The sequence below is a fragment of the Oncorhynchus nerka genome, linkage group LG5 (genome assembly GCF_034236695.1).
Source record: "Oncorhynchus nerka isolate Pitt River linkage group LG5, Oner_Uvic_2.0, whole genome shotgun sequence".
Lineage (NCBI taxonomy): Eukaryota > Metazoa > Chordata > Actinopteri > Salmoniformes > Salmonidae > Oncorhynchus > Oncorhynchus nerka.
The window spans coordinates 56,162,162-56,177,217 of NC_088400.1; the positions used below are offsets into that span (position 1 = coordinate 56,162,162).

The 15,056-nt window shown below is 42.1% G+C and overlaps 1 protein-coding gene across 1 annotated transcript in view; it reads left to right on the forward strand.

The window, feature by feature from the left end:
* The first annotated feature begins 650 nt into the window (after window positions 1–650).
* LOC115129683 (neuroligin-4, X-linked-like) overlaps window positions 651–15,056 on the forward strand; it is a 74,908-nt gene continuing 60,502 nt past the window's right edge. Inside the window, exons 1-2 of the mRNA XM_029660303.2 lie at window positions 651–975; window positions 6,121–6,901. Coding sequence (XP_029516163.1) covers window positions 6,394–6,901 — 508 coding nt within the window. The 5' untranslated portion in view covers window positions 651–975; window positions 6,121–6,393. The remainder of the gene's footprint in view (window positions 976–6,120; window positions 6,902–15,056) is intronic.

Below are 15,056 nucleotides of genomic sequence, written 5' to 3' on the forward strand. Positions count from 1 at the left end.
TTCCATATAATTGTTTCTTGCGTTTTGGCTCTGTTGGCTTCTCTCTGCTTGTTGAAAATCCCAAATGACTTTTCACGTTGTGTTATTATTCAGTTATTGATAGCTATAGGGCACGGTGTCTCAGCCAGTTTAAGGGCAGATTACCTCCATTTAACCTTAATGAAATATATATGAAAACACTAACAGTTCAAATAAGATATGTTAATGCTTGGCTACTTTTTCGAAACTTTGCTTAAGCTGAATTCATGTTGCATATCAGGTGTAATGAATTGGCTCATTGTAAAGCTGAATAGTTGGTTAATATATTTTTGATACACGTTTCATTACAGGTACCTACATGGGTATAACAGCCAGCCTGGGTGAATATGATCAGCAAAACAAAACTACAGTATGCCCTACTACACCTGCTACCCTCCTGTCATTTTCCTCACGGATGCCAAAACTGGTCCATACTGGCAGCTGGTTAACAGTGATGGAGAGAATGCGGCAATCCATTGGCTGCAGGCTTTGTACATTTCATTTAGTGTAGTCCAATAGCAACTGGAGCTAGAGAGAGGGAGAAAGTGAGAGAGAGTGCGCGAGAGAGAGAGAGAGAGAGAGAGAGGGGGCGCGACTGAACAACCCTGGTCTATCTATCCTTAATCTCTCGTCATTGCTGTCCGATCTCTCCGCGCTTTCTCTCTATTACGGCAATTAGATTCTGCACAATTGACCGTGCTACTACAATGACTCACTGAAATTACCGTATAGGCTATGTGTGTCATTAACAAACGGAAAGCTACATTTTTCTTTTCTGCATAGAACCTGAAGCGGAGTTTGACTGTTTTTATCTGGACCGCACTATCACGTTGGGATTTTCAGAGGAGCGCACACTGTTGAGATTTATTTTTTCCTGTGTGGTGGTGTATATTTTATTATCACATCCCTTGAAGTCAGGACTACGAGCTAAATAAATACATTGGGAATACCGCAAAGGTAAGTATTGTTATTAGCCTACAAATAGTCAGTAAACCCATTTTCTCTTTTACACAGTTTAGTTTAATTTAGACCACCTATAATGTGTTTGTTTTCTGGATGTTTTCTGGCGGCTTTCCAGTTATATGGCTTGTCCGGACTCGCGCTGCAGACATTTTGAGAAGAGCTTGCTACCACCGGGAATTCATTCTGTCATTTGCTTAAAGTGCGTGGCGCGCAACCAGTTTTTCAGAAATGTGTATGATCATCATTCAATGTAATTATGAAAACAAGCCATGTGTTGAACAAAATCGCCTGGCATTGCAAAGACGATTGATCCATGTTCTACGCACTTTATAGACGTGTTGAGGGGTTTCTTTGCTCAAAGCCAGAATGATCAAATTGGGGTTTATTCGCTTGTTATGTAGAGCCACAGCAACATGCGTTGGATTCGATAATGACAAATTGGTTATGGAGACAAACGCGCAAAAACGCATTATAGCCTAAGGGACATGCCATTCATAACCCTAATCGCCTGTGGCCACAATATTTCACACAAGCCCTAGGAAAGGGCTATCTCTGTTTGAACAGAGAGCAGCACCCATGATGTCCAGTGCTATTTAATCCCTGCAGACGACAAAGCGGCTCTTGGCAGCACTGTTATGGAGATGCCATAATTAATGCCATTTATGAAAATAGGCTGCTATGAGTGCAACTGTAACCATACACTCACCATCAGTGTTGAGGGGCCAGGTCCACTGTCTGTCTGCTTGTCTGCCTGCCTGCCTGCCTGTCTGTCTGTCTGTCTGTCTGTCTGTCTGTCTGTCTGTCTGTCTGTCTGTCTGTCTGTCATCTAGATTCCATACAATAGCAGACTTTTAGAATGGAAGAGGAGCGTCTTGCAGTGAATGTGTGTTTGACCCACCATTCAGCATAATTGGAACTCCTCCGTTTACCTATCAAAAGGTGCGAGGTGCATTGTAGACTGCAGATTCCCATCCAGGCTGAATCTGGCACCACATCACCAGAGCGAGTTCAGCGGAGAACCACAAGATGGTACTGTGGATATCTGGTGGATATTTGGGGATGAGAAAAATTAGGTAAAATGCGCTTGCTACTGTTTTGAACATTCGCCTTAAAGAATCCTGCTATGTTCTGCTACCTTGCACACTGGAAACCCTTTTATAAAATTGTATCTCGGTTCCATTCTAGTGAGCCATTTAAAGATGTTTAATCTTTGGGAAAGCTAGATATCATATTCTCATGTCTATGTAGGCAGTAACCTACAGTACGTAGGTGGGAAAGCATGAGAGAAGGCTGTCACTCTCCTATGAAGGATTCGTCAAGCTGTCTTCAAGTCTATTCCACCAACCCCTTGCCTTCTGCCAGATTACAAATCGGCGTGCGCTATTCGAATTGACACTGAGAATAACATTATAGACATGGTTATGAATGTACCAGGGTTGAACAGTATTATTTGTAATGAACGAAATGTCAAAATTCAAATATTACGTCAATATCAAGGCAATCACAACCAATACATTCAATAGGTTACACCTGTTCCCTAGTACTACAGTATTGCATGCATGCATTTTGATTAGATGTGATGGTTGACTGAAAGCTTTGGAGAGGCATCCGGTCTCAACCCAAATACTTATTGTAAATAATTGGTCTAAATTGTCATAACACATTATAAGTGTATTTATGCACAAAATACGTTATAAAGAATCATAGGTATGTTCTTTATGGAAAGTTTGACCAAATAGTCCTACTTTTGACATTATTTGAACATTAGGCCTATTTCAAATACACTTGACATATTTGGAGTGACACACTGTTATCACAGCTCTCCCAGTTGGTAGCTCTCCCAGTTGGTAGCTCTCCCAGTTGGTAGCTCTCCCAGTTAGTCATTATAGGCCTATTTGAGTCAGTCAGTCAGGCAGGCCTCCCCATCGGAAAATAAGACATTTCATTCACATTTGGGAGACGTTTTACCTCACTAGTGCAATTCTCATCAGGAATAGGCCTATGGGTGACAGGCCTATGGGTGACAGGCCTATGGGTGACATCCTGGTTATAAAGTGTCAAAATAGAACGTAGGCCTGCCTATCCACATATTCTGTGCAGCATTTCAATTTGGAATCCAATGTTAGGCATAGTCATTCACTGCAAGACTGCATAAAACAACTGTATTATTATAATATACAATTATACATCCTTTAGCTAACATTTTTCTCCAAAGTGACTATTGTGCCTGCATACATTTTTGTATGGGTGGCCACAGTGGGAATCAAACCGACAACTCTGGCAAGTGCCATGCTCTACCAACTGAGCCACACAGGACCTACACAGTGTTACCCTACCGAAGTAAAGTTCAATAGTTCAACAACTTTGTTCCATGTATCCATGTATATTTGGACGTTACTGGAACACACATTTGACCCATGTCCGATGGCATGGTTACACAGAGCAAGGTTATTACAGTATCACAACGTCATGATCTATCCTTATCGAATCGTTCCTGTTTAAATAAAAACAAGTGTCTGCTCTGACCAAGTTCAACATGAATTGTCAACTAAACTATCATTACAAATGACGCACACGCATGCACATACACACACACACTCTTTTCCAGTGTGGGCTCAGCGGTTGACAATACCTTTGTGTTCAGTACTGTCACCTCTGATAAATATCATTCCTTTATTGGTTGTCAAGGGGTCTCTGTTGGCCCTCTATCTCGTTTTAGTCAGGGAGGAAGTCTGGCTTCCTTTCTATTGTGCAGTGCTTATCACCATCTTTAAGAGGCCAGTGAAAGATGTCCTGTATGTGCGTCATGAGAAGGTCAAGTAAAGTTCATGTTGAGTTTTGTTTTGGGCCCGTGTCTGAAATGGCACCCTATTCCCAATGTGCCCTGGTCAAAAGTAGTGCACTATATACGGAATAGGGTACCATTTTGGACGTCGCCTATTGATGTTATTTTTTGGTCCGTTCAAGGACATTGGCACCCGAAGAGTGTTACAAGATTTTCTACCGGCTACCTACTTCAGTGAGGAGATACATCTCCCTGAACCACATGTTTTGGAATAATTAAAATGCAAATGATGGATTCAGGCTTTATTGAAATTCAAAATAATTATCTCTTGTAATCTTACCGAGAGTGCGAATAGTATGCCCCATCTCTCCAATCTCTTCATATTCCATCTCTCTCCTTTTCTCCTCACTCTCTCTTTCTTGTGTGTTACTGGTAAGGAGGCAGACTGGAATGTATTCCATTTATACAGGAACTGCTGAAATATATGAACATAGTCCATTCCATCTTATTATTTCCTCAATCAACATTAAACTGGACCATATTCTTGGATCACATTTTTTATCCTGTCTTTGTTAAGATTCTGGTTCTGTTTCTCACATGAAACTTTTACTTATTTATTGAATTATTCCATTTTTGATGTCAAACAGAATATATAAAGTCAACAATGGCAGTTAGGAATCGGATGTAATCCCCCCTGGCAGTGTGAGTACCATTGTCATGCTGTGTTACGAGAGTGGGAAAGTAATTCATCGACGTCCCTGATTTGACTAGCAGACCACCATCGTCTCAGTCTCAACCCCATCCGAGGGCATGTAGAGGAATGAGGCGAGAGAGGAGAGTCTCTTCTTCCTCCTCCGAAATGAAATTACCTGCTGCATGCATAAGCCATCTGCTTCTGACACAAATGTCTGTGAGAGGCTTCTTAACCGTCCAGCTCTCCTATTCATGAGGCTTCACACATAAGCTCCTTGGTGGACTAAAGTACCCTAAGAGAAATAATCTACTCAGTAGACTGGAGTATATTCCCCCCCTTGCTTGGCTATGATACTACTAACAGAATACTGATAGGTTATATTGAAGTGTAGGAGGACCTAGGTTGGCTAATTTTGTGAATGGGGTGCTCTAGATTTATATGGATAACCACGAGGAAATGTTTCCTACACTATGTAGTGATTAGGCACCTTCTCATATGAAAAACAAATACTATAGTGTATATACTATGGTAGGAATACAATAGTATTCACTGTAGTGTTTGAGGACTTTACTGTATGTATTTACAGTTTACTATAGTATAAATACTGTAGTAAAAAAAGAGTAGTATGTACTATAGTAATTACTATAGTGTTTTTTTGGACTATAGTGCGGTATACTGTAATATTTACTCGAGTGTGTTTGGGGACATTACTGTAGTATTTAGTATAGTGTTTTTGTTTTATTATATTTTACATAGTAGTCGGGGGCTTTTTCCTAGAGGAAACCTACTGGAGAAATGCTAAACACTGTATGCACATTTTGGGGATATGGGAGAGGGGAATGGGTAGGGTATATGCCAATTAAATACTGTCATATTTACTATAGTTTTTTATAGTGTTTTTGTGGACTGTAGTGTTTTTGCAGACATTTCTGTAGTATTTACCATAGTTTTTTTTCTGTGGATAATACTGTAGTATCCAACAGTACTAAGTACTATAGTACACATGATCAAGGGATACTACAGTGTGTAGTAAGGTAATCTACAGTATCCTTCAGTTAACTACAGAATTCTATAGTAAGTACTGTAGTATTCTATAGTAAACTGAAAATATTTTTGTTGTGTGTGTTGTCAAATCCCTTTTCTCCCCCCTTTTCCAGAAGTGTGTACTTGCAGACTTCCTGTCGTGAATTTGCAAGCATTGGATTGCTGTAATCATTGGCTAGAGAGTTTCCACCATTGTTAACTCCATAATGGCAAGTGTGCAAGTGCACACTTTGGGAAATGGGTTGAGAATCATCGGGATGCAGCCTTGGAGTTTTCTTTTATTGAAACTGCTGCTATGTGCAACATTATCCTGACCATAACGATGACGTCACACAACGAAATAAAGCAGTTTGACAATATAGTATCTCTGTTGTTGATTCCACTCGAAACCACACTTTTATGTTGTTGTCTTTTCCAGGCTATTGATTTGTTAGAAAGATACAATTTCATGCCTTTGCATCTCTTGCACATTTTGATTATACACAGAGGGGACTTGCAGTGATATATTTGCTATATGCTCAACAAGTGGACATCTATTGGAAGGGATTTGGAAATCATACTGTACCTTTGATGTGTCGAGGATTAATTGACATGTCCCATTCTGTCTTCCCTGCAGGGTAACCAACCAAGCTGGAATTGGGTCGACGAGCAAAGACATCTGGAGACAAATACAGGCTCTGCTCCCGACCAACAATCTATAAGTAGACCCACTCTCTTAGGATGGGGGGCACCGAGTTGCACAAAGCTGCTCTGATTGGCTGGAGCTCTGTCTGTCAGTTGTCAATCACAGCCTGAGGAGCAGGTTATTGGTCTGGGTGCTGTGGGGGGGTGGGAGAGGAGTTCCAGAATTTCCAGGACCACAATCTGCTTGGCTGACCGCAGCAGGAGCATGTTGAGAGGAAGCAGGCCAGTGGGAATCAGTACCTCTCCATGGAGCTCTGGAGGAGCCAATATGGCCCATGGAATGGGGATGGTCTACCTATCCAAGGTCTATCTTCTCTTATGGATTGGCTTCCTGTTAGAGTCTGTTTGTCTGCCGGTCGTGGCTCAGACCCCAGTCCACCCTGTTGTCACCACGAATTACGGGAAGCTGCGGGGGTTAAAGACGACGCTGCCCAATGAGATCCTAGGGCCCGTGGAGCAGTACTTGGGGATCCCGTATGCTTTGGCCCCTACAGGGGAGAGACGCTTCCAGCCCCCCGAGCCTCCCATGTCCTGGCCTGGGATCAGGAATGCTACCCAGTTCGCCCCTGTGTGTCCACAGTACCTGGAGGAAAAGTTACTCAACGACATGCTGCCAGTGTGGTTCACAGCGAACTTGGATACAGTGGTAACCTATATGCAGGACCAGAACGAGGACTGCCTGTACCTAAACATATACGTGCCAACTGAGGATGGTATGTCACACCTTGATTAACACAAATATCTGGTTATCCTCTGTTTGCCTCTGTGTTTGCTTTGGCATTTCACTTTGCAGGTCCATTTGTTCTGAAGCAGCTCTAAATTGGCTGGGATAACTTCTTGAACCAGAAACGTTGGTGCACTTTTGATCAAAGTGCGATACTTTGACCAAAGGGCAAAATGCTTTTTTTTTTGACTGAAGGCTTGAAATGAATGTGGTCTAATAGAGAGAGAAAATAGATATTTAGACCTCCCTACTGTCTGAGGGCGTAGGATGTCCCACTCCTGTCTATTCTATTCTGTAGCAGTTAGCCTTCTCTCCTGTTGATAAGGTGCAGTGCAGAGTGAGCACTCCTGACTCGGAGTAGTCCTGACACTTACACCACTGATGTAATGCACTTACCCCCTTCAGGCCCCACTATCAGACACCTACAGCAAGATAAAATAAAACGAAGAGTTGGTTAACTTAGCGCAACTGGAACACAGATGTTGAAGGTCGAACATGAACTGTTGCTGGGCTGTCGCCGTCTCTTCTGGAGAGACAGACTCTTTCTGGTCTATGAAGGTCAATGTGAAGAGAATTCTCTAATGTATTCATACCGAACTCTACACCTCTCTATGCTACATTTAGTCTGAGCTCTTGCTAGATGAAATACCACAGGAGGGGATAGATAATCTGACAATCTCAGTCCGGATGCACAGCCTGGGTCGTTACTCTGACATACTATTCCACAATCTCCAGAGACTTTTGAAGAAAAGTTATTATAAATCACTGACATGAACTGAAATCCCTGTGTACTTTCTTTTTCATTTACATGTAGGCAATTGGACTCAAATACGTAGGATGTCCAAGTTTATCCATTATATCCAGTCAATTCTGTTGTAGTGTGGCATTAGCAATAATGTGATAGGAAAGCGACGTAGAAGTGGAGTGGATGGACCAAGGGTTAGGATTCTTGTGGACAGACAGTGCTGCTGTCTATCCATTGGTTTAGCGGAGGCATCTGAACTCCTTGGTCTGTGTATTGGTAGTATTAGACCTTCAGGTGATATAACTAGCCTCAGGTATCTTTCATTCGGATACATTATGCCTTCTAACCTGAATTCATAGATGTCAATTACAGAATGAAGGCAGTTTCAGTATCAGTATATTACGATACGTTTGCTGGCATTAAAATGTATGAGTGCAGAACATGAATGTTGATGTATTGAAAATCAACTGACCTAAAGCTACAGTTCTTAGCTTAATGTAATTGGCCTGAAGGAAAAACTCAACAGCTCTTCTTCAGGAGTCAAGACGACGTCTCTCTCCATATTCTTTTTTTTTGATCTGCATCCCAAATGGCACCCTATTCCCTACACAGTGCACTACTTTTGGCCATGGGCCCTATTCCCTACTACATGGCAAACGTAGTGCACCATTTGGGACACAGACTCTGTCTCCTCTTGAGGAGTCAGTCAGTGCTTCATGGAAGACATCTCTCTCTCCCTGTTCTGTTCATCTCCTTCTCCTCCATACTGCCCGGCTGCCCGTCATCCTTACAGACAGTGTTGGCCTTTTCAAATCCCGTGTAACGTGGAGACATCCTGCCAGCCCAGGGATCAGGAAAGAGGATTTATAGTTTTATAGTTGTCCTCTTGAAATGGACTGACGGATTAAGAAAAGGCCCTCCATTGTGTCGTCTGATTTAAGTGCAAAAGACTACGCCATATATGGTTAAGTCTTGTATCACGACACAAGGCGAGACCCAGATGCAGACACAGGAGGCAGATGGTTTGAGCTCTGGTATTTATTATAATCCAAGGGATAGACAAAAGGCAGGTCGGGGACAGGCAAGCGCTCATAGCCAGGGCAGAGTCCAAAACGGCACAGGGCGGCAAGCATGCTCGAGGTCAGGGGCAGGCAGAGTGGTCAGGCAGGCGGGCTCAGAGTCAGGACAGGCAAGGGTCAAAACCAGGAGGATGAGAAAAAGAGAGACTGGGAAAACCAGGAGCTGAGAGAAAAATGTTGGTTGCCTTGGCAAACAAGACAAACTGGCACAGACAGATAGAAAACACAGGTATAAATACCCAGGGGATAAGTGGGGAAGATGGGTGAAACCTGGAGGGGGGTGGAGACAAGGACAGGTGAAACAGATCAGGGTGTGACATATTGATAACCTGCACAAGTTCTGTTATTTTGTATCCTTTTTGATTGTGCAGTGTGGGTGGTGAATGCCATTTTGTCTAGCAGGGGTTGGCTTGTGAAAAGTGGCACATTTAGGATTGTATTTTAATGCCAGAGCTACTTTAATTTTGGATGCTATGTTTGTCTGTGCAGACAAAAAGCTGCAGTGTCTCTGTGTGTGTTTGTGTGTGTGTGCGTGCGTGCGTGCGTGCTAGTTCCTGGAGCTGTTGCTGGAGCTGGCTCTATCTGCCTCTGCAGTGGCTGCAGACTGGGTACTACTGCGGAGACCCGCGAGGTGATCCTGTTTTATTGTGAATTAATCAGAGTGAATATGGAGCCTCTTGAGGGCTCTTCTGGGTGAGAAGACAATACCACAGCAGGGCCGCGTCCCAAATGGCACGCTTTTCCCCTATGTAGTGCACTACTTTTGGCCAGGGCCCATAGGGCTCTGGTCAAAAGTAGTGTACTATGCAGAATGCATGCCAGGCCTCATCTCTTTCTCCCTCCATCTTTAATTATGAACACCGTCCTACATTAGTTCTGTTTTAGTATTCAACACTGGAACAGAAATAGAAAGCAGAAATTACAATAAATCTACTGCTTGTTACCTTCATGTGTGCTCCCAGAGATAATGGCCTCTCTACAATTCAATGGCGGGCTGTGATTTATCAGATCTTTGTTGGTTATAGGAGTGTATGGCTGTGGCCCACACCTTTGCTACAGTACATCCAAAATGCCCCCCTGTTCCCTATATACGGTACCGGGCTCTGTTCATGAGGCTCTGGTCAAAGGTAATGAGTTCTATAGGGAATAGGGTGCCGTTTGAGACTCACTTCCACCAATGGGATAGTGCAGCAGATAACTTGAATTATTGTATTTCATTATGAATCCAATTCTCCTTTGCATAGAAACACAGGAGGGAGAAAAGCTACAGTACATTGAAGAAAGAGAACAAATACATTGACAGGGCATGAATGACAGCTCAATACAGTATTATAGTAGGTTTACCTTGCCCTAGTGCTTTTTCTTGTGTGAGTGGCTTGTGTAAGAGAGAGCCGTGCTCTTTGGGTCCTTCCCAAATGGCACCCTATTCCCTATATAGTGCACTACTTTTACCAGGACCCATAGGGAATGTCCACTAAAAGGGAATGGGGAGCCATTTTGGACGCAGGCCCTTCACTGAGCATAAGTAGCCTGCCAATGCCAGTTGGGTTCACAGCACTGGAGCCTGAGCTATTAGCTTCCAGTCTGTCTGTTGTGAGTGTGTGATTCAGACAGCCAGTCATATGCATGGAGAGGCAGGCAAGACCAGGCAGGCTGAGAGGGGACAATATCTCCAGGCTAGGTCATGAGGCAGCACAATTGTGCCACAGAGGGCTCTGGTCAAAAGTTAGTACACTATAAGGACTAGAGGTCGACCGATTAATCGGAATGGCCGATTAATTAGGGCTGATTTCACGTTTTCATAACAATCGGTAATCTGTATTTTTGGACACCGATCATGGCCGATTACATTGCACTCCACGAGGAGACTGCGTGGCAGGCTGACTACCTGTTATGCGAGTGCAGCAAGGAGCCAAGGTAAGGTGCTAGCTAGCATTAAACGTATCTTATAAAAAACAATAAATCTTGACATAAATCCCTAGTTAACTACACATGGTTGATGATATTACTAGTTTATCTAGCTTGTCCTGCGTTGCATATAATCGATGCGGTGCCTGTTAATTTATCATTGAATTATAGCCTACTTCGCCAAACGGGTGATTTAACAAGCGCATTCTTGAAAAAAGCACTGTCGTTGCACCAATGTGTACCTAACCACAAATATCAACGCCTTTCTTAAAATCAATACACAAGTATATATTTTTAAACCTGCATAATTAGTTAATATTGCCTGCTAACATGAATTTCTTTTAACTAGGGAAATTGTGTCACTTCACTTCTCCGCAACAGAGGCAGGGTATATGCAGCAGTTTGGGCCGGCTGGCTCATTGAGAACTGTGTGAAGACTATTTCTGCCTAACAAAGACAGCCAACTTCGCCAAACTGGGGATGATTTAACAAAAGCGCATTTGCGAAAAAAGCAAAATCGTTGCACGACTGTACCTAACCATAAGCATCAGTGTCTTTCTTAAAATCAATATGCACAATACACAGAAGTATGTTTTTTCAAACCTGCATATTTAGTTAAAAGAAATCCAGGTTAGCAGGCAATATTAAACTAGTGTCGCTTCTCTTGCGTTCATTGCACACAGAGTCAGGGTATATGCAACAGTTTGGGCCACCTGACTCGTTGCGAACTATTTTGCCAGAATTTTTACGTAATTATGACATTGAACATTGAAGGTTGTGCAATGTAACAGGAATATTTAGACTTATGGAAGCCACCCGTTAGATAAAATACGTAACGGTTCTGTATTTCACTGAAAGAATAAACGTTTTGTTTTCGAAATGATAGTTTCCGAATTTGACCATATTAATGACCTAAGACTCGTATTTCTGTGTGTTATTATGTTAGAATTAAGTCTAGGATTTGATATTTGATAGAGCAGTCTGACTGAGCGGTGGTAGGCAGCAGCATGCTCGTAAGCATTCATCCAAACAGCACTTTTGTGCATTTGCCAGCAGCTCTTCGCTGTGCTTCAAGCATTGAGCTGTTTATTACTTCAAGCCTATCATCTCCCGAGATTAGGCTGGTGTAACCGATGTGAAATGGCTAGCTAGTTAGCGAGGGGCGCGATAATATAATTTCAATCGGGGACGTCACTCGCTCTGAGACCTTGAAGGAGTTGTTCAACTTGCAGAGCGATGTCTAACGATGCTTCGAGGGTGGCTGTTGTCGATGTGTTCCTGGTTCGAGCCCAGGTAGGGGTGAGGAGAGGGACGGAAGCTATACTGTTACACTGGCAATAAGTGCCTATAAGAACATCCAATAGTCAAAGGTATATGAAATACAAATGGTATAGAGAGAAATGGTCCTATAATTCATATAATAACTACAACCTAAAACTTCTTACCTGGGAATATTGAAGACTCATGTTAAAAGAGACCACCAGCTTTCATATGCTCTCATGTTCTGAGCAAGGAACTTAAACGTTAGCTTTTTTTACATGGCACATATTGCACTTTTACTTTATTCTCCAACACTTTGTTTTTGGATTATTAAACCAAATTGAACATGTTTCATTATTTATTTGAGTCTAAATTGATTTTATTTATGTATTAAATTAAGTTAAAAAAGAAGTGTTCATTCAATATTGTTGTAATTGTCATTATTACAAATAAATAAAATACATTTTTAAAAAATGGCCGATTAATCGGTAACGGCTTCTTTTGGCCCTCCAATAATCGGTATCGGTATCGGCGTTGAAAAATCATAATCGGTCGACCTCTAATAGGAATAGGTGCCTATTTAGGAAAGAGGAAGAGGGCTCTGGTCAAAAGTAGTGCACTATATGGAATGGGGTGCCATTCGCGATTCAGCCTTCAAAGACGTGCATCACTACAAACCTTGGATAACTCTGCATGCTCTGTTTTCCCTTTGACTTTTACAAGGGAAACCAACAAACTAAGACTCGATTCTTCTTTCATCTGTTCTGACAGATGTGCTGGGTGTCTGTCTGATGGTCGTAAAGTGAGTGTGTGCACGAGTGCATGCATGTGTATGTGCACGTGTGTGGGTGTGTGTATGGACATTCTGTACAGGACAGATGTGGGAGTTTATGCTTTGCTGCGTTAAACTGACATGCCACTTGCCTTTGTTTGTACAGCTTGAGATACCGTTAACTGTGAGATTACAGGCCTGTTCAGTGTGTGTGTGTGTGTGTGTGTGTGTTGTGTTAAGCCTTAGGCCTCATTATATACCAACCAGCTAGCGATCTAGCGCCTCAGAGACACCAGACCAACATAGTGTCAAAACAAACAGTTATCATAGCAATATTTGTTGCTTTTTTTAAATGAGATAATATTTTAATTGGTACTAGGATGCAATCCAAATGGCATCCGATACCCTGTATAGTTAACTACTTGTCACCAGGGCCTATAGGGCTTTGGTCAAATGTAGTGCACTATATAGAGGATAGACCCTTCTGGAAAGACCACATGAATTTCACATGAACACGTGAAGTGTTCCAAAAACACATGTTTTCATGTGATCACGTGATCTTATGTGAAGTTATTGTGATAACGTGACAACATGTAAAGCGACACTGTGAAACTACATTTAAAAACTACACGTGAAAACATGTGATCACATCCCACTGGGCACAGATGTCAACTTAACGTCTATTCCACGTGGGTTAAAATGACACGGAAACAACACTGATTCAACCAGTGTGTGCCCAGTGGGATGCAAAGTGTTCCAAAAAAGACGTTTTCACATGTCAAATCATGTGGTTTTTTCTTGAAGGCGGGTGGGATGCAACTGCAGTCTGAGACCAGCAAAGTGGCTACTCAATGTTACAGGATGCTACTCCTGTCTCAGCTGTCTTAATCTTAACGATCATCGTTATTACTCTGATGGGTCTGTCAGTGAGTCAATCTGTAGTGTTTATCTGATAATTAAGTCTATTATCAACCAGGTATTCTCACACCACAGCAGGCTAACGGTCCAGTTGAAGATCTAGCAATGGCTAATCACGTCATCTAAATTTAACAACACGCCCACCTCAAACAGCATAAGACCCCAATCAGACCCCTGTAGATAAGGGGTCTAACACTACCTGCACATGACAGTACAGAAAATATTACAACCCTTTTAATCCCTGTATTCATAAATCGCACAGTGTCTCTAAGGCCATGAGGTCATAACACTACTAAATCAAATCAAATGTCATGTGTCACATGTGCCGAATACAACAGGTGTACAACAGGATGTACCAGTGACTAGAACCATTCAACGCTGGTCTGACCAATCAGAATCCATGCTTCAAGATTGTTTTGATCACATTGACTGGGATATGTTAAGGTCAGCCTCAGAGTACAACATCAATATATACGCTGATTCAGTGAGTGAATTTAGAAGGAAGAGCATTGGAGATGTTGTACCCACGGTGACTATTAAAACCTACCCTAACCAGAAACTGTGGATGGATGGCATCATTCGCACAAAACTGAAAGTGTGAACCACCTCATTTAACCATGGAAAGAGGTCTGGGAAAATGTCTGAATATAAACAGTGTAGTTATTCCCTCTGCAAGGCATTCAAACAAGCAAAATGCCGGTAAAGGGACAAAGTGGAGACGCAATTCAACGGCTCAGACATGAGACGTATATGCCAAGGTCTACAGGAAATCACGGACTACAAAAAGAAAACCAGCCACGTCACGGGTACCGTGACGCTTTGACGCTTCCAGACAAACTAAACACCTTCTTTGCCCGTTTTAAGGATAATACAGTGCCACCGTCAGGGCCCGCTAATTAAGGATCGGTGTCCCTCTAGCAGGACAACTTCCAGTGAAACTGGAGGGCGCGTAATTCAAATATATTCTAATAGTTAGTATGGATTTTAAACATTTAGGTACATATAAGTGTCTTATATAGGCTGAAAGCTAAACTTTTTGTTAATCTAACTGCACTGTCTGATTTACAGTAGCTATTACAGTGAAAACATGCCATTCGATTGTTTGAGGACGGCGCCCCACATAAAAATATTTTTCCACCGGCACAGGTTTCATACATTCACATATAAAGATGAAATATTCACTTACTTTTTTGAAAATCTTCCACTGATTTGTCATCCAAAGCATCCAAGCTATAACATGTTGCGTCGTTTTGTTAGATAAAATCCTTCTTTATATCCCAAAAAGTATGTTTAGTTGGCGCAATCGATTGAAGTAATCCACTCGTTCAACTTGCAGAGAAAGGAATCCATAAATCTATCCCTAAACTGTGTTTCAACAAGTCAAAATATGTTTCTATTTACTCTTCAGATACCCTAAAATGTAATCAAACTATAATATTTTTTTCAGAAAGAAGTATGTTCA